At 39.4% G+C, this 19,838-nt stretch overlaps 1 protein-coding gene across 5 annotated transcripts in view; it reads left to right on the forward strand.

Moving 5' to 3' along the window:
• Positions 1-212: 212 nt before the first annotated feature.
• Positions 213-19,838, forward strand: part of PCF11 (PCF11 cleavage and polyadenylation factor subunit) — a 28,961-nt gene continuing 9,335 nt past the window's right edge. For 2 of the 5 annotated variants that reach the window (XM_005579225.4, XM_005579224.4), the window contains exons 1-9: positions 213-689; positions 4,356-4,481; positions 6,705-6,893; positions 7,280-7,474; positions 8,665-9,779; positions 10,189-10,372; positions 10,476-10,959; positions 11,494-13,061; positions 14,905-15,001. In XM_005579225.4, the coding sequence (XP_005579282.2) occupies positions 498-689; positions 4,356-4,481; positions 6,705-6,893; positions 7,280-7,474; positions 8,665-9,779; positions 10,189-10,372; positions 10,476-10,959; positions 11,494-13,061; positions 14,905-15,001 (4,150 nt within the window). In that variant the 5' untranslated portion in view covers positions 213-497. The remainder of the gene's footprint in view (positions 690-4,355; positions 4,482-6,704; positions 6,894-7,279; positions 7,475-8,664; positions 9,780-10,188; positions 10,373-10,475; positions 10,960-11,493; positions 13,062-14,904; positions 15,002-19,838) is intronic. The other 3 variants (XM_005579226.4, XM_045371227.2, XM_065528799.1) reach the window with 2 other exon arrangements.

Raw genomic sequence — 19,838 nt, forward strand, 5'->3', positions numbered from 1 at the left:
TCCAGCGCACCTCCGAGCCGTAGATGTTGCGAAAGTCCGGGTAGAGGCCGGAGAAGAAGGCGGTGCCAGGACGTCCTGCGGAAGGGCCGGGGGCGGGGCTCGTGACGTTACCGGGCCAGCCAATCACGCCTGGTTTTATCAGCGGCCCCGCCCTTTTACCGCACATTTCCCCTCCCCTAGTTCATTTCGCACGACGCAGCGGTTGGGAACACAGACATTTTCGGAGCTGGAGCCGCCACTGCCGCCGCCATTTTGTGTCTGTGGAGAAAGAAGCTTCTGTGGCGGCTGGAAGTGGACGGAGATCACCCGCGAGACGGCGGCGTTTCATACCCGAGGTTCCCCCTGTGTCGTCCCCCATCCCCCCTCCGCGGTCAGCATGTGGTGAAGCCGGAGCCGCGAGAGATCCGGGGAGAGGAAGAGGAGTCGGAAGGGAGGCGGGGTATCCAGAGCGGCTTCAGCTTCAGCTGCGGCGGACCTCGGAGGGGGGCCGCGGCGCAATGTCAGAGCAGACGCCGGCCGAGGCCGGTGCTGCGGGGGCCCGGGAGGACGCCTGTCGGGATTATCAGTCATCGCTCGAAGACCTGACCTTCAATAGCAAGCCGCACATCAATATGCTGACCATTCTAGCCGAGGAGAACCTGCCCTTCGCCAAGGAGATCGTCTCTCTCATCGAGGCCCAAACCGCCAAGGTTTTTATACACCCCGCAGCCTCCTATTCTTCTAATACTCCCTGATTTTAGTGTCAGCCTCATCCCAGGTCTCGCTTCCATCCCAAGGGGGACAGTGTTCCTTCTCTCCAACCCCCCACCCCCCTCCAACTCAGGCTCGGTCTTTGGCCCAGGCTTGGAGCATGGGCCTCTCGGGGGGAGGGAGTGGGGAGGATAAAGGGTGGAGTCCCACTTCCGCTTACCAACTCCCTTTTTAGGCCACCGCATTGTATATCCCGACACACACACGCTTTGAATAGAGCCCTTTTGGGTGGGGGAGACTTAAAGGCAGTTTGTGGTTTGGGGAAGTAAGAGTTAACATAAGCCATTTTAATCCCCTGGGAAGTGGGAGAGTGGGTCTCCCATTTTCCCTCAGCACCCTTTTTGGTAATTGTGTTCTGTGGGTTGGAAGGAGGTGAAGGGGGACCTGGGAGCGAGCTGTTGGTGGGTGGGAATAGGGATTTGGCCCCGAGTGGAGCAGCCGCCTGTTAGGAGCCCAACATGGCGCCTGAAAAGCACATGATGCGAAAGGGAAGAGAGGAGAATCCATTCCCTGCCAGCCAGGCAGCTGCTCACACCCGTCAGCCCCATTTTGGGGTGGGGGCGGCTAGATAAAACTTTTATTCTCCTATTGGAGGGTCTAATTTGTCCCAAAATAGGGGCAAGTGGGGTTGAGGGTGGGGTTTGGGTGGGGGGAGGAGATCTTATCCAACCTGTAGGTGGAGAACTGGCCCAGAGGGTAACAAGTACTTGCAGTTTCTCTGAAAAGTTCAGTCCCTCCTCCTCTTCCTTTTCTCTTTTTTTCTCCCTTCCCTGATAGCGAAGGAGTGTTTTTCTTTACCCCTTGATAGAAGTGGTCCTCTGCCACCTTATATTTCCCTGTAGTCCTCCTCTTCTGTGGATTCATATGGGAGCGATATGTCATTTAAGTAAAGTTACTGTTAAACTTAGTTACAATGAGTTTTAATAGCGTCCCAGTGCTACATTTTATTTTTCAAGCTTGTACTTACGGTTTAGTTTTTTCTAGTTGTTAGTGATTGCAATTATCAGGATGAGCCTCCTTTTAGCAGAGTGAACCCCTTTTTAAAGGCCACTTTAACAACAACCACCAATATATTGTTTAGAGACGGTTTCTGTCTAGTGTAAAACTGAGTGGTCTGACTCTAATAAATGGTTTTGAAATGTGTGACTGGTATTATAAAATTTGTGAATAAAACATATAAAATATGTATTTGTCTTTTTTATTTACCTTTGTAAGGTGTAGAATCTGTTTCCAAGACTTATTTTTATCTACGTGGTTGTGTGTTTTAAACAAAAGTCTTTAAGTGACTTGGGTTCATTCTTCTTTAGGTTCCATCCACTCTTTTGGGTAAACCTCCTCACAAGATACACGGTTTCAGGTGGTCCTTTCATACTTTAAAGAGGACGAAAAGGAAGGTTTTTTTCCTTTTTTCTTTTAAGGGCCTCAACAAGTTTATCATGCTCAGTGTGACAGCTAAAATACAAGTTTTCGTTCACTTTTTCCTGTGAATGTGTATGTAAAACAGCTATTTTTTTTTAAGTATGAGATTTAAAAAGGAAGCATTCCTCATACTCAACATGCTTTTTATTGATACCACAAACATCTTGGACATGAAAACTTAGTTTTTGCCTTGTTGAAGGCTTAACTTGACATTAAATGCCTTAAAGCACTCATGTTTTTAAGGCAAAAACATTGAGTTTTAAAATTAATTACCTCGTATCTTGGGATTTAATATTCCACAGCGCCTAATATTGAGCAGCTCAGGTTGTCACTCAAAATAACAGTTTCCTTGCTGGTTTTTAATGGATCCAGAAGACCTTCGAGAACCGAAAACTAAATGCTGAATATAGTGACCACATAAAACTTGTGTTTGTATATCGCTACACAGTGATGAAAATAGATGGGCTATTTGCTGGTAAAAGACTGAAATTTTGGGGGCACACGTTTCCTGCTTATTTTTGTAAAGCCAGATTGAGGAAAAGATGTAAAAGGCACTTTGGGGAAACTTATCTTAATCCTGGTTGGGATCGAGGGTGAGGGGAGGGATTTTCCGTTATTTGGTAGCAAACTGGCCTGGTTTTGTGTTTTGGAGGTGAATGTTTGTGTCCTTATTCTTTAGCTTCTCTGCGTTACTAAAGGATTCACACTTAATTTGACTCCTCCCAAGAGAGAGCAGTAGCAAAAAATAATACATATAAGGACTTCACTTGTACAATAAAAAATTAGCCTACTTAACAGACTGGTGTTAAAGAGAGCCTGTTTATCTTCATAAGTACCATAATGACTAAAGTGGTGTAAAACATGACATGGTAAGGTAAAGACACAGCGGTAAACCATTTGACATGTTCGTACTTAATATAGTTGACCCACATGCAGTGGGTGAACCCTTTTATTGGACAGTACTTTAAAAGAAAGTTTTCATAAAGTTATTCAAAGGTTTCCTTAGCCAACTTTTGGTCGTAAAGGTGTTATCAGAAGCAAGAGCATTTCCACACACTTGTATGGGCAATTGGTTTTATTAAATATGGCATTGTGTACTCCAGAACTGTGAGCCTACCCTAGCTTCAGGCAGCTATGGGTAAGTGTTATCAGGGTTAAGATTCCTATACACGTGGGGTGGGTAAATGGGGATAACCTAAGTTTTTTGTTTTGTATTTAAAAAATCATGGGTACTCCTTTGGAGTCAGAGTTAAGACTATTATGGTGTGTCTTAATGCTCCTCAACAAGTCTGTGAACCTGCTGATGCTTTCTGGAAGCTTGCTGTGCCTTCTAAAAGCCAGTGGTGGGTAGGCATTGCCGTTGAACTGGGGCAACATTTCTTTACTTTGGAAAGGGCCACCTGTATATCAGCATCACCACACTGGCTCTGCACAAATTTATAACCCCTGGTTTGTGCATGTCAGAGGAAACTATCGGCGGAGAGTCCAGGCTGTGAAGAAAATCTTCAGGACAAATCCTGGTTTCCAGAGTCAAGTTCAACCTGATTTACATGATTCAGCGGCTGCTCCATCCAGTTTTTCTTGTCTGAGTAACAAACTTGCAACTTCCTGCATGTTGTTGTGCAAGTTTCAGTGTTTTGCCATTGACTTCCTAGGTGAAGTGTTTTTAATTTTTGTTCATTTGGATTATAGAGAAGTAATACTAGTGATTTTACAGGTAACAAAAGCTTCATAGACTTGAACATATAAAATATGCCTATGGAAATTAGTTTCTACAAGAGGTCTAAAAACTGCTTTGAGTGTAGGCACACCATTGTAAATTAATATGGGTCCCAAAACTGACACTTGGATTACATAAAGTAATTTTCCCTCGCCTCCTCTTTATTTTTGTCACTTAAAACACAGGTCTTTTTACCACATGAACTTGAAATTTCATTGAATGTTAAATGAGTATATTAGGGATTACAGCTGTTGTTCATCCTGGTAATTCTGAGCTTTTGTGTGCTCAACTAAGGATTGTAAGAGTGAGAACTTGATTGAACACTTAAGTTTCATAAAGATTACTTCAAAAGTATTTAGTATCAACAAAAATAGAGGTCTGTATTGTAGGTTTAAAAACTCACTTTTAAAAGTAATTATTTGGTGGTAATTCATTATACTAAACTTCTCAGTTTCTTTTTATTCAGGCTCCTTCCTCAGAGAAGCTTCCTGTTATGTACCTTATGGATTCTATTGTGAAAAACGTTGGAAGAGAGTATCTCACTGCCTTTACTAAAAATCTAGTTGCAACATTTATTTGTGTGTTTGAAAAGGTACATATGCATTTAGAAACATTTGTGTTTTTTAAAAAAATGTGTTCCTGATTAAATAAATACTTGCTTTGTGTTGGGTTTTCTTGGGTGGTGAAATGTTTTATACTTTTGGACATTTATCGTTAGTACCATTTCAAAGAAAGAGGCTGAAGTTAATGTTTTATGTTAGATTTTTAGAACAGATTCTAGGAGTTTACATTGTCCATTTAAGAATAGATGGATTTGCTTTTAGAATTGTGCTTTTTAAAAAAATTGAGTTTGTTCATTTGAACATCTGTTTCATCACTTATAAACCAGGCAAAAAGATCTGAAATCATCAAGAGTAATTAAAATTTCATTGTTTAAATTTCTGGTGTTAGGTAGGATGTTGACTGTTCTCTGGGGGAAAAAAAGCATCATCCCTCAGTGTCTCAACCTGTGATTGGTTCCTGAAACTTCTGTGTTTTTTTGTTTTGTTTTCTGGAAATGTTTACTCTTTTGTTACATTGTTCAAGTATGTTTTAGGTGAATGTTGTTGGTATGTGTCAATGGTGGACCAGTTAATTGCTATAGGTTATTCTGGAAATACTTTTCCCTCCACCTTAGTGTTCAGAAATTAGGCTTATTTTTCATATCTAGAGATTGTAAATTTCTTCCATAACATTGTAACATATGTGGTGGTTTGGTTACAGCAGTATTATGTTGAGGAAGACAAGGGATTTGCTGAGGTAATTCTCTGCCTGTCAGGCTGTATCTTTCACATTGAGCAAAAAGGCACTTATGAGATATTTAGGTTTAAAGATTGTTTCCTAATGACAGTATTTGGTGGTAGTTATATTTTAGTAGATGAACACCTGTGTGTCAGTTGTCAGATTTGTAGAATTGGAATTTTTTTTTGGAAGAACTATTATTAGATTTTACATGTTTATTAGAAAATAGGTAGTTGCTATTTGAGAAATGTTTTTAAGTTCTTAGAGAAAAGAAATAGTATATATAGAAGAAATTTGGAAAGCTCCATATCAGATAGCATTAAAATGCTTGTTAATAGAATATTGTAGACATTTCCTGAATACTGCTAACCAGAGGCTATAGTCTTAAGGAGAAGCTTAACCAACCTCTTGGTTTCAGTTTCAGTATGTTCAAATTCACTTGGGTGTTTGGTAGCATACCTTTACTGAATCTAAGTGGGCATTAACATGACAATTGATTAAAATGACCTTATAATAAATAATTATATGAAGACTTAAAATATAGTTAAGGCTTTACTGTCTGTTGTAATGTTGAAAATGTAACTCAGTTTTCACAAGTCCTAGGTTTCTTGATGGTGAATTTTCTTTCTTTTTCTTTTTTTTTTTTTGAGATGGAGTTTTGCTCTTGTTGCCCACGCCAGAGTGCAATGGCGCCATCTCGGCTCACTGCAACCTCCGCCTTCCAGGTTCAAATGATTCTCCTGCCTCAGCCTCTGGAGTAGCTGGGATTACAGGCATGAGACATCATGCCTGGCTAATTTTGTATTTTTAGTAAAGAAGGGGTTTCACCATGTTGGTCAGGCTGGTCTTGAACTCCTGACCTCAGGTAATCCACCTGTCTCGGCCTCTCAAAGTGTTGGAATTACAGACGTGAGCCACCATGCCTGGCAATGGCAGATTTTCTAAAAATTGTTAGGCCATCACAAACGTGAACAGATAAGTTATTTAAAACTAAGGCTTATCAGTGGTTAAGATTTTGTAAATTTCAGTTGTTAAAGTGCTTTCCATACCACAGTAACTTATTCCTAGGTACCCAACCATATAGTATTGCTGAGCATTGGTTAGTGAGATAGTTTTGCCTTAATTTTAACTTTATACTACTTTGTAAATAATTTAAAACATTTAAGCCATCAGGTAATCAATTTTTCTAGTAGTTTTATATTTTTTAGTTTTATATTTTCTAGTTGTTTTATATTTTTTTCCAGAGTAAGAGTAATGTTAGGAATATTATACTAAGCTCTAAGATGTGGAAACGTTTTGTATATAGAAAGGCTCGCCTGGTTGGTTGCTTGCATGAAGGCTAGGTGAAAATGGCTTTAATTATTCTGTTTTTGAAGGAGAAATGCACCTTTAATAAATTATTACTGTTGAATATACTTACCAATGGATAGTACAGTTCTATATGTGAAGTAGAGCAGATTTATATAACTTAGATTTAATATATAAAATATTCTATAGTAACTTAACAAGCCATAGAATTGTTCTGTTGTTCTAGGTGGATGAAAATACTAGGAAAAGTTTATTTAAGTTACGTTCCACATGGGATGAAATATTCCCTTTGAAGAAACTTTATGCCCTGGATGTCAGAGTCAATTCATTAGATCCTGCTTGGCCTATTAAACCTCTACCCCCCAATGTGAATACATCTAGCATCCATGTGAATCCTAAATTTTTAAATAAATCGGTAAGTTTTAATATGAATAGTATGTAACATGCTTTTAAGTATCACATTTTGAATTATTTTACAGAACTTAATGCCAGAAAGCCAAAATAGAATATAGTGAATCGGTTCAATTTGAAAAAAAAAATAATATGTATATATTTGGAATTTTTATTTAGAAATGTATTCACCTTGTTTAAGTATTATGTAACATTTAATTTGGCTTTTAAATTCCTGATAAGTTTTCTGTGTGATATTTAGGAATTTGGATAAATTATTAAAGAGTTAAATTCTGTGTGATATTTAGGAATTTGGATAATTATTGAGAGTTAAACTGATAATTTTTATTTACTCCCTAGCTTCCTTTTTAGCTGATATATTTTTCTTAAACAAATTGTCTTTTCTTATAGCCCGAGGAGCCTTCAACACCTGGTACAGTGGTCAGTTCCCCTAGCATCTCCACTCCTCCAATTGTTCCTGATATACAAAAGAATCTTACACAAGAACAACTAATAAGGCAGCAGTTACTGGCAAAGCAAAAACAGTTGTTAGAACTTCAGCAGAAAAAGCTGGAGCTTGAGCTAGAGCAAGCTAAGGCACAACTGGTAAGTAAGGGAGATTGGCATTTTAAATATTTTAAACCTGTGTAACAATAGAGAAGTAATGTTTATGTTTGAATTTTATTAATGTTACTTTTATTAGTAGTGTACTCTTTTAACTTTTTTTTTACAAATCATAGTATATTTATTAGATAATACTTTTATATCTTTATTGTAAAATTCACTTGGTTAAAAACCACATAGGCCAGGTGCAGTGGATCATGCCTGTAATCTCAACACTTTGGAAGTCCGAGGTGGGAGGATTGCTTGATTTTAGGAGTTTGAGGCCAGCCTGGACAACATAGTGAGGCCCTACCAAACAAAAAAAATTAGCCAGGTATGGTAGTGCATGCTTGTGGTCCCAGCTACTTGAGAGGCTGAGTTGGGAGGATCACTTAAGGCTGCAGTGAGATATGATTGCTTCACTGCACTCTAGCCTGAGTGACAGAGCAAGACCCTGTCTCAAGAAAACCCCCCAAAACAAAAAACTACACTATTTCCTCCAAATAGTTTTCTGTTAGATTGCCATCTTATAAATTAGCATCTTAGTTTTGTTTGATCATTACATTATGTGGACTTAATATTTCAGTCCCAAGATGGTAGGCATGTTGTGGCAAATATTTCTGCATAGTCTTTAATGTTTTATGAGCTTATACTTCATGAGCAGAAATGACAAAATTAAGGAGGCCAGGAAGATTATATATTTCTACACATGAAATGACTTTATACTAAGTTATTTTGCTTAGCATCTGAGCTTATTCGACAGTGAGGTACAGGAAGGCAGAATTTTATAAGTTCATTAATAGCACCACTTTGGGAGAAACTAAATTTTAGGACTTAGAATTTAGCTGAAATGACTCTGATTCTTGTGCAGCTGGAGTATAGTGATTTAGCAATTACTTAGGAGCAGTATGGCTCAGAATCCTGAATAATTAGAAAGAGAATTTTTTTTCATTCTATTTAGAGATTATATTATAAAATCTCAAAAAATACTAGTAAGAAATAATGGGCAACTTAAATCATGGACTTTTTCTTTTCATTGTAATCTCAATTTATACATTAGACATGTACAATTTAAATATAGTGTTGAGTAAATATATTTATTGAATAAAGCATTATATTCTTCAGTTGTTTGCAATTTCTTGACAATCTTCATGTTTTACAGTGTTGACATGAACATTTATTTTGTGTTTTAGGCAGTTTCTCTTAGTGTTCAGCAGGAAACATCCAATTTAGGTCCTGGATCTGCACCATCTAAATTACATGTTTCACAGATTCCCTCTATGGCAGTTAAAGCTCCTCATCAGGTTCCTGTGCAATCTGAGAAAAGCCGTCCAGGACCATCCTTACAAATTCAGGATGTGAAAGGAACTAACCGGGATCCTCGTCTGAACAGGATGAGCCAACATTCTCATGGAAAAGATCAAAGTCACAGGAAAGAATTTCTAATGAACACATTAAACCAGTCTGATATTAAGACAAGTAAAACTATACCCTCTGAAAAACTAAATTCATCCAAGCAAGAAAAAAGTAAATCAGGTGAAAAAATAACCAAGAAAGAACTTGAACAATTAGATTCTAAATCGAAATCGAAATCAAAATCACCATCACCTTTGAAAAACAAATTGTCTCACACAAAAGACTTGAAAAATCAAGAATCAGAAAGTATGAGGTTGTCTGATATGAACAAGAGAGACCCAAGATTAAAAAAACATCTTCAGGATAAGACTGATGGCAAAGACGATGATGTGAAAGAGAAGAGAAAAACTGCAGAAAAAAAGGATAAAGATGAGCACATGAAGTCATCTGAACACAGACTGGCTGGAAGTAGAAATAAAATCATAAATGGCATTGTACAAAAACAGGATACAATAACAGAAGAGTCAGAAAAACAGGGGACAAAACCAGGGAGATCGAGTACTAGAAAGCGATCAAGATCTCGATCACCCAAGTCTAGGTCACCAATTATACATTCCCCAAAGAGAAGAGATAGGCGGTCACCCAAGCGAAGGCAAAGAAGTATGTCTCCAACGTCGACACCTAAAGCTGGAAAGATTCGCCAATCTGGAGTTAAGCAGTCACATATGGAAGAGTTTACAACACCTTCTAGGGAAGACAGAAATGCTAAGAGAAGTACTAAACAGGATATTCGGGATCCAAGGCGAATGAAAAAGACTGAAGAGGAGCGGCCACAAGAAACTACAAATCAGCATTCTACAAAGTCAGGCACTGAACCAAAGGAGAATGTAGAAAACTGGCAAAGTTCCAAGTCTGCCAAAAGATGGAAATCTGGTTGGGAAGAAAATAAAAGGTATGATGTTAACATTTTAAGTCAAGTGTAATAGTGTATATGTGTCAAAAATAGTGTTAATTTAAAAATTGGAAAATGTTTATTGGGTGCTGTTAGTACTTTTTTCCATCTAATTCTTACATCTCTGTGGGTTAAATACTATTATTATTTCTATTTTACAGGTAAGGAAACTGAAGTTTAGAAAGGTTAACTAATCTACCTAAGGCTGCAGTCCAGGACATGCAAGAATCAGAATTCATATCTGTTTTTGCTGATTGCATATTTCATGCTCTTAATCATTTAATTAATTACTTTTTGTGGTTACATATGCCCATTTTAACCATATCCTTTTGAAAAGAATCTTTAAATATGGTCCTGAGTATTATTTTAAAAAACATTTCAAAGTAACATACTGCTTTTATGGTTTCAGCTTACAGCAGGTTGATGAACATAGTAAACCTCCTCATCTGAGGCATAGGGAGAGCTGGTCAAGCACTAAAGGAATTTTATCGCCTCGAGCCCCAAAGCAGCAACAGCATCGATTAAGTGTAGATGCCAATCTTCAGATTCCTAAAGAGTTAACTCTTGCAAGCAAAAGAGAATTACTTCAAAAGGTAGTTACTATGATTAATCCCATGTCATTATTCTCTTTTGTCTATTTTTTTGGTATTTTTTTATATTTAAAATATTTTATTTCCTTTTATCACCCCTATACAGACGAGTGAACGTTTAGCATCTGGTGAAATTACACAGGATGACTTCCTTGTTGTTGTGCATCAAATTCGACAGCTATTTCAGTATCAAGAAGGTAAACATAGATGCAATGTACGGGATAGTCCTACAGAAGAAAATAAAGGTGGATTAAAAAAGAAACCTCTCTTATCTGATGCTGAATTAACCTACTATGAACATAAAGCAAAACTGAAAAGGACACAGGTTCAGCATTCATTTCCAAGACTTGATCTCTTAGATCCTGATATTTTTGACTACCCTTTGACTGATGCCTTGTTGTCTGGAATAGAATGTGAGCCATCCAAAAGTAAACATGCAAGTAGGAATAGTGGAGCACAGTTTGACAGAAAAGAACAATTTAGTGAAAGAGCAAGACGTCTTTCTCCTATATCTGGGAGTCGTACTTATGCTGAGAATCTTTCACCCCATGAGGGCCGGAGAAGACATGACGAGCAAGTCTCTGCTAAAGGTAGAAAAAGTTAAATCAGATTATGCCTATTGAATCACACAGCAGTGAAGGGAAAATGAACAAGCTAAGTGGGGATGGATTTTTGTGACTGTTCAGAGTACCATTTTTTTCCCATTTATTTTGTTACTTTTTTCCCTTTAAGGAAAGGGAAGGGAAGAGAGCTAATATTTCTAAGGCCAGTTGTGTGTCAGGTACTTCATTAGGTTTTTTCAATATGTAATTTGATTTAATCCTCACAACAACACAATGAAGTATATATTCTCCCCATTTTACAGAGAGGAAATAAAAGAGAGGTTAAATAACTTGCTCTCAAAATGAAATAATTAGTATGTTGATAGGATGGGAATTTTTTTGTTACTCAGGTGTGTCTGACTCTAGAGGGCATCCTCTTACCTGCTCCTTTATGCTGTCTGTCTGTTCCTGCCCCTCTAATATAGTGAGATAGTTATATCTTTGGCTAAACATTTATATGAAAAGAGAAGATTTTAAGATAACTTTAGATTTAGTGAAAATAATTTTTTTCCTTTTTAAAAGGTGTGCGAGAAGAGCAGAGATCTCCATTCAATGATCGTTTTCCACTTAAGCGACCTCGATATGAAGATTCAGATAAACCATTTGTAGATAGCCCAGCATCAAGATTCGCCGGCCTGGATACAAATCAGCGACTTACAGCTTTAGCTGAAGACAGACCATTATTTGATGGACCTGGTAGGCCATCAGTAGCAAGAGATGGCCCAACCAAGATGATTTTTGAAGGACCTAATAAATTAAGCCCTCGAATTGATGGACCTCCCACACCAGCTTCTCTTCGGTTTGATGGGTCACCAGGACAAATGGGGGGAGGAGGCCCTTTGAGATTTGAAGGACCACAAGGTCAGCTAGGAGGTGGGTGTCCTTTGAGATTTGAAGGTCCTCCAGGACCAGTGGGGACACCTCTGCGGTTTGAGGGCCCAATTGGTCAAGCAGGAGGAGGTGGTTTTCGGTTTGAAGGTTCCCCTGGTCTGAGGTTTGAGGGATCTGCAGGTGGTTTACGATTTGAGGGACCAGGGGGCCAGCCTGTGGGTGGTCTGAGGTTTGAGGGACATCGTGGTCAACCCGTGGGTGGTCTAAGGTTTGAGGGACCTCATGGGCAGCCTGTGGGTGGACTTAGATTTGATAATCCCCGAGGTCAGCCTGTAGGTGGACTTAGATTTGAGGGGGGTCATGGTCCATCAGGGGCTGCTATTAGGTTTGATGGACCTCATGGTCAGCCAGGAGGTGGAATCAGATTTGAGGGCCCTTTGCTACAGCAAGGAGTTGGAATGAGGTTTGAGGGCCCCCATGGTCAGTCAGTAGCTGGTCTGAGATTTGAGGGACAACATAACCAACTTGGTGGAAACCTTAGGTTTGAGGGTCCACATGGCCAACCAGGGGTTGGTATCAGGTTTGAAGGCCCTTTAGTTCAACAAGGAGGTGGAATGAGGTTTGAGGGTCCTTCTGTACCAGGAGGTGGCCTGAGAATTGAAGGGCCTCTGGGTCAAGGTGGTCCAAGATTTGAAGGTTGTCATGCTTTAAGGTTTGATGGGCAGCCAGGTCAGCCGTCACTCTTGCCAAGATTTGATGGATTACATGGTCAGCCAGGTCCTAGATTTGAAAGGACTCCTGGTCAGCCAGGCCCTCAGAGGTTTGATGGACCACCTGGACAGCAGGTTCAGCCCAGATTTGATGGTGTACCTCAAAGATTTGATGGTCCACAACATCAGCAGACATCAAGGTTTGATATTCCTCTTGGTCTTCAAGGCACAAGATTTGACAATCATCCTTCACAAAGGCTTGAATCAGTATCTTTCAATCAGACTGGTCCATATAATGATCCACCTGGCAATGCTTTTAATGCCCCATCTCAAGGACTACAGTTCCAAAGACATGAACAAATATTTGATTCACCTCAAGGACCAAATTTTAATGGACCACATGGCCCTGGAAACCAGAGTTTCTCTAATCCACTTAACAGAGCTTCTGGACACTATTTTGATGAAAAAAATCTTCAGAGTTCTCAATTTGGAAACTTTGGCAATATACCTGCTCCAATGACAGTAGGAAATATTCAGGCATCTCAACAGGTAAGTCTGTTATTCTAAATTTGCGTTGTATGCAGATAACCATTTTTTAATCTTTCTAGAAAGATTTTCAGGACATAGTTTATTGTATAGATTGGAAAGAAGTTTTTAATGTACTCTAAAGCCACCTGCTAAGGAAGTGGGCGTCTTTTGGGGATGAAATTTGCAGCTTAAATCCAAAATTGATTTTAGCTGTTTCAAACCCCCACCTCCAACTCTGCTTTTTTTTTGTTTTGTTTTTGCTTTAAAGCTTTTGAAATATTACACAATTGTGTTTCATAGAGGTCTGCATTGTAGAACTGTTGGGCCCTGATGTGCTTTAAAGTAGCCATGGAACTGATTGCTTGGACTGTTCTTTGACCATGAATTTCATTAACCTGAGTTAAATAAGAAGATCAAATTTTGTCCATGCTTTCACAGTCTGCAATTTTTTTCTTTGTCCTGTTTTTCTACTTTTTACCACCTTTCCAGTCACTTCAGTTAAACACAATTGTTTGATATTAATGTCAACATAGCAAACTTAGTAGCAAATAGCCTTCCAAATACACTCTGGTTATGAAGCATGCAGTTACCTGTTGGTATTCTTTTACACTTGTTCTGTATACATTTTAAAATGCATACTGAAATAACTTTAAGGTAGCATGTTTACAATTTGTGATTAACTTGGTTGGTTTTGAATGACTACTTTTGCTTGCGTGCTGAAATTCTCCTGGGCTGAGTTTTATTTCTTTTCCAGGTGCTGAGATTTTCTTACTAGGACAGATTTATTTTATAGTAGTAAGATTGTATGGAAGAAAATACAAAATAAGAAAGATTTTAAAAGCACATTAGGAACATTATTAATAGAAAGTAGTCCTTCTATTAATCTCTAATCGTATGAAAAAACAGTTGGCCTGTCTAGATCTATTCTACTGTATACCCTTGAAAGAAATTGACACATACTCTAGAATGGTACTTAGTTTTGTTTCTACATTGCACAGAATTGGTGGGGTTTTTATTATGTGTACTCACCACCAAAAGTCCACATGTATACTGAAGAAGGATTATAAATGGACATTTATTTACATACCAGCAACATGTAGAAGTCCTGCCTCCCTCTGGACTGCAAATACTGTATTTGTCTGCCAGTGCAGTTCTTGCTCCATGGTGGTTCTATTTTTTAACATTCCCTTTGACATCTTTTACAAGACCTTTTACAGGATTACTTTGTAATGTAGCTATAACTGTACACAAAGATAATGGCCAAGCAGGATACTTACCTGCTTGGTAATTCAGATTGCTAATTAAAACAGGCTTTTGATATCTGGAAAACGGGCAAGGGTGAGGAGTTCTGGCCTCAGTTTTGCTCCTAACTAGCCCTTGTGATTGTGTATAGGTCATATTGCTCTATGTCAGTTCTTCTATTTGTGAAATAAGGGAAAGCACCAGCAAGGTAAAGTGACTTGTGTAAAGTAACACAGCTAGTTACCTTATGTTTGCGTGGTATCTTACATTTTCCTTTTTGAGGGTTTACTTTGCCTCTCTAGTAGGTACCTTAAACTTTTCAAAGAAGTTTTAACCCATTCTCAGTAACTTATACCTCAGTGAAACGGGTAAGGGAAGGTTTTATTGTTCCTGTTTGTAGAAGACCTAGAAGTGAACTGACACAGCCAAGTTACCTTTCTAAATCTTTATTTATTTATTTAGATTTACTTTTCTAAATCTAAAACTAACTAAATCTTTAGTTACCTTTCTTAATCTAAGCCAGGCCTTGTGACATCTATGAATATTTTTATGTAATTAGGATGTTCAAAGTTTTACTTGAAATGTAGAAAGTATGTTCTTAAAATTAAGGTTTTTCTTAAAGGTTCTGAGTGGTGTTGCTCAGCCAGTAGCTTTTGGTCAAGGACAACAGTTTTTACCAGTTCATCCACAAAATCCTGGATTTGTTCAGAATCCTTCAGGTATGTACTTTCTGAACTTTGTTTTTCAAAAGACAAATGATTATTGTTTTGTTGAATAGCTAACTTGGTGAATTTTAGGAAATGACAGTTTTGCAAAGGTATATTTAATTTAGAGAAATTTAATCTGGCTGACATATTTTTGTTCCTTTTCTAAGTTTATTTACATTGTGGATGACCCTATTTACAGCTAGAGATGGTTAGCGGGGACTTGTAGTCCACAGAACAGAGGGAAGGAAACCTATTGGGTGGAAACTGGGAGGTGGGAAGGAAGGTATGACATCTGTGTTGAGATAGAATGAAATAAATGACAAACCTCAGAAATCTCAATTATTTGATGTTTCGAGTACGTGTTATGATCCAGTAAAAATTTATTAAGTGAATACTGAGGATACTGCATTAATAAAGTTGATTAATTTTTATGTTTTTATGGGCACTCAAATAGCAAAAAGTGGCTTTCCTAGCCAGGTTCACTGATAAGCATCTTTGTTACTATGGGGTGAGGCTTAGTACTAGATAAAAGGACTTTTAAAATGGATTTTAGTTTTATTTATTTATTTATTTATTTATGAGACAGAGTCTTGCTCTCTCACCCAGGCTGGAGTGCAGTGGTACGATCTTGCCTTACTGCAGCCTCTGCCTCCAGGGTTCAAGCAATTCTGTCTCAGCCTCCTGAGTAGCTGGGACTACAGGCGCGTGCCACCAGACCCGGCTAACTTGTATTTTTAGTAGAGACGGAGTTTCACCATCTTGGCCAGGCTGGTTTTGAGCTCCTGACCTCAACTGATCTGCCCCCTTCAGTCTCCCAAAGTGCTGAGATGGCAGGTGTGAGCCACCATGCCTGGCAGAATGAATTTTAGTTTTAATATGTGGTAAATGGGAAGTATATACATTAGTGATACTTGCTTTCATTTCTGAATCATTGAAACAGCTGTTTCAGAAACATGTTTTATTGCAGCATTGAGTTAATCAGTTTACAGTAAATTTATGGAGTTTTCCAAAACTTCTGAAGTAATTAGGAAATCCTAGCCAATATCTTTTTTATACATTAGTTCTTTTTTTTTTGTTTTGAGACGGGATCTTGCTCTGTCACCCAGGCTGGAGTGCAGTGACGTGATCTCGGCTCACTGCAAGCTCCGCCTCCCGGGTTCACGCCATTTTTCTGCCTCAGCCTCCCGAGTAGCTGGGACTACAGGCGCCTGCAACCGCGCTGGGCTCATTTTTTGTGTTTTCAGTAGAGATGGGGTTTCACCATGGTCTCGATCTCCTGACCTCGTGATCCGTCAGCCTCGGCCTCCCAAAGTGCTGGGATTACAGGCGTGAGCCACCGTGCTCGACCAGTATACATTAGCTCTTAAATTGTGTCAAGAAATTCAATTAATTTGGAAGCTTTTAATTTTTAATTTCTACATGGACAATTATGACTAATTAATATTTGTTATTATTATTATTTTGTTACTATAATGAAAAGAGAAGGAGAGAATTTGGGATCTAAAGCCCAGAAGACCAGGATTGGAATCTCTACTCTGTTACTTTATAAATGGGCAGGCTTTAAGCAGGTATCTCCCCTGAGGTTCAGTTTTTTCCTCTGTGAACAGGATATGGGCCGGGCATGGTGGCTCATGCCTGTAATCCCAGCACTTTGGGAGGCTGAGGCGGGTGGATCACAAGGTCAAGAGATGGAGACCATCCTGGCCAATGTGGTGAAACCCTGTCTCCACTAAAAATACAAAAATTAGCTGGGTGTGGTGGTAGGCCCCTGTAGTCCCAGCTACTCAGGAGGCTGAGGCAGGAGAATCACTTGAACCCAGGAGGTGGAGGTTGCAGTGAGCTGAGATCATGCCACTGCACTTAAGCCTGGCAACAGAGTGAGACTCTGTCTCAAAAAAAAAAAAAAAAAAAAAAAACCAAAAAAAAAGCAGGATATGGTAGTATCAGTTTTTTTTATTTTTTATTTTTTTTAGAGAATCGAATGGTACAGTATATGCAAAAGTACTTTGTAACTTGTCAAGTATTATGTTAATGTATTTTCCTTTAGAATTCAGTTTTTGTTTTGAGCAGAGGATTTGTTATATTGGCGTTAGTGGCATGAGATGCTCTACAGAGTCCACAAATTTTCTTGTTTCTTTTTTTTGTTGTTGTTGTTTTTTTTTTTTTTTTTTGAGACTGAGTCTCGCTCTGTCGCCCAGGCTGCAGTGCAGTGACCGGATCGCAGCTCACTGCAAGCTCCGCCTCCCGGGTTTACGCCATTCTCCTGCCTCAGCCTCCTGAGTAGCTGGGACTACAGGCGCCCGCCACCTCGCCCGGCTAGTTTTTCGTATTTTCAGTAGAGACGGGGTTTCACCGTGTTAGCCAGGATGGTCTCGATCTCCTGACCTCGTGATCCGCCCGTCTCGGCCTCCCAAAGTGCTGGGATTACAGGCTTGAGCCACCGCGCCCGGCCTCTTTTTTTTTTTTGAGACGAGTCTTGCTCTCTTACCCAGGCTGGAGTGCAATGGCACGAACTCAGCTCACTGCAACCTCCTCCCGGGTTCAAGCAATTTTCCCGGGCTCAGCCTCCCCAGTAGCTGGGACTACAGGTGCATGCCACTACACCTGGCTAATTTTTGTATTTTTGACAAAGACAGGGTTTCACCATATTGGTCAGGGTGGCTTGAATCCTGACCTCAGGTGATCCACCTGCCTTGACCTCCCGAAGTGCTGGGACTACAGGCATGAACCACTGTGCCCAGCCTTGTTTTGCTTTTACAACCTTGGGTTCTATGTGTATGTGTACAGGGCATAGCAGTGTCACAGAGGAAATCACAATTATTCCCCTCGTTTGGATGTATTGAATGGGACATTAGGTGTGTCTTCGTTCTTCAAGTTCTTCTTACTCTTACAAGAGGTGTCAGCAGTTTTCAGTGTGCTATATTTAGCTTCTCTCAAGGTTCCTTCTCTAACTGGAAAGTGTAAACATCCCTTTTCTAGTAGGAAATATACCCATGTTCATTTATTCATTCAGACATATATTAGTCATCTGCTGTATGCTAGGATGAATTTAATAAGGTTCATCCTTCAAAGAGCTTTATTTTTAAAGTTTTTTAAAAATTTTTATTTATTTATTTATTTATTTATTTTTAAAGAGGGTGCTCACTATGTAGCCCAGGCTGGTCTCAAACTCCTGAGCTCAAGCAGTCCTCCCACCTCGGCCTCCCAAAGTATTGGGAGCCACCACACTTGACCTCAAAGAGCTTTATAGTATAGAAAGGCTACTGATTTTTTTTTTTTTTTGGTTTAACAAAAACCACATAATAATACTAAACACCTCAGTTCCTTACAAATATTAATTCATTTAACCTCATAACAATCTTAGGATTGGTACTTAGGTAGGAACTATTATTACCCTTTGTACAGGCACGGGAAACTGAGGCATAGACAAGGAACTTGATTACGTCATACAACTAGAAAGTGGAATTTCTGGTTAAAATCCCAGGAGTCTGGTTCCACAGTTTATGCGCTTGGTTACTAGACTTGCCTACCCTCAGACATGTGAATAGCTAATTATGCATCTTAGATTTAATGGAAAGTAAAGGTTAAACTAGTGAGCTAAATGTTACTGTAATTGATTAACTATTGAAGTTGATGTATTCATTCATGTATTCAGACATTTAGTTTGAACAGACATTAATTAGCTTACTATATATAAGGCAGTAGGGTAAGTGTAGAGTATACAGTGTCTAAAGGTAGGGATTATGTGTATGTGGATGCAAATTGAATTTTTGCCATTAAGAGGAATTTTTAGTGGTTCAGAACTTTTCTGTAGGTGTAGTGAGATGCATCACAGTGACATACAAATACATTAAAATACTGTTTTCTCTTTTTTTGAGACACGGTCTTCTCACTCTGTTGTCCAGGCTGGAGTACAGTGGTGAGATCTTGGCTCACTGCAACCTCCACCTCCCGGTTTCAAATGATTCTCGTGCCTCAGCCTCCCGAGTAGCTGTGAGCCACTGCACCTGGCCTAAAGTATTGTTTTCATAGTTGAGTTAAAGAATCACAATTATGGTTGGGCGTGGTGCCTCACACCTGTAATCCCAGCACTTTGGGAGGCCGAGGCAGGCAGATCACGAGGTCAGGAGATCGAGACCATCCTGGTTAACACGGTGAAATCCCGTCTCTATTAAAAATACAAAAAGAAATTAGCCAGGCGTGGTGGCGGGCACCTGTAGTCCAGCTACACGGGAGGCTGAGGCAGGAGAATGGCGTGAACCCAGGAGGTGGAGCTTGCAGTGAGCCGAGCACTCTGCACTTCAGCCTGGGCGACAGAGCGAGACTCCATCTCAAAACACACACACACACACAAAGAATCACAATTATTAGAATAGTGCTTGGAAAAATATGGGACTGGAATGATTCCTCACCAATGAGGATTCCTCATCAAGCAAAACAAGATTGTTAGGCTTATCTAATTTATTCAAGTTATTGAAGCTTTAGTAACCATGACACCTTTTCAGCAATAGCCTGAGCTGCTTTGCAAGGGCAGTATACTTTTTAGCAAAGGTCATAGGAGCAGGTATACTCTGAGCCATCTGATTCATCTCCCTGTTTCAGTTCTGTTATGTCAGGGAGCATTGAGGTCAGGAGTACTTCCACTTAGGCTTAGTGCTAAGAGGTGATAAACTATTTCATCTATATAAAACTACCTTTTCCAGTATACTTAGAAGATGAGGAAGAGAGAATTAGAAAGGTGGAAAGTTGGAGATGGGGTGGTGCTGCATTGCATGGGAGAAGGGAGCATAAAGGGTCATTGTTTTCAGTGTTTTTTAGAATATATTCTCAAGTCCAGTGTGGCAATTCC

This window comes from Macaca fascicularis, chromosome 14 (genome assembly GCF_037993035.2).
Source record: "Macaca fascicularis isolate 582-1 chromosome 14, T2T-MFA8v1.1".
Lineage (NCBI taxonomy): Eukaryota > Metazoa > Chordata > Mammalia > Primates > Cercopithecidae > Macaca > Macaca fascicularis.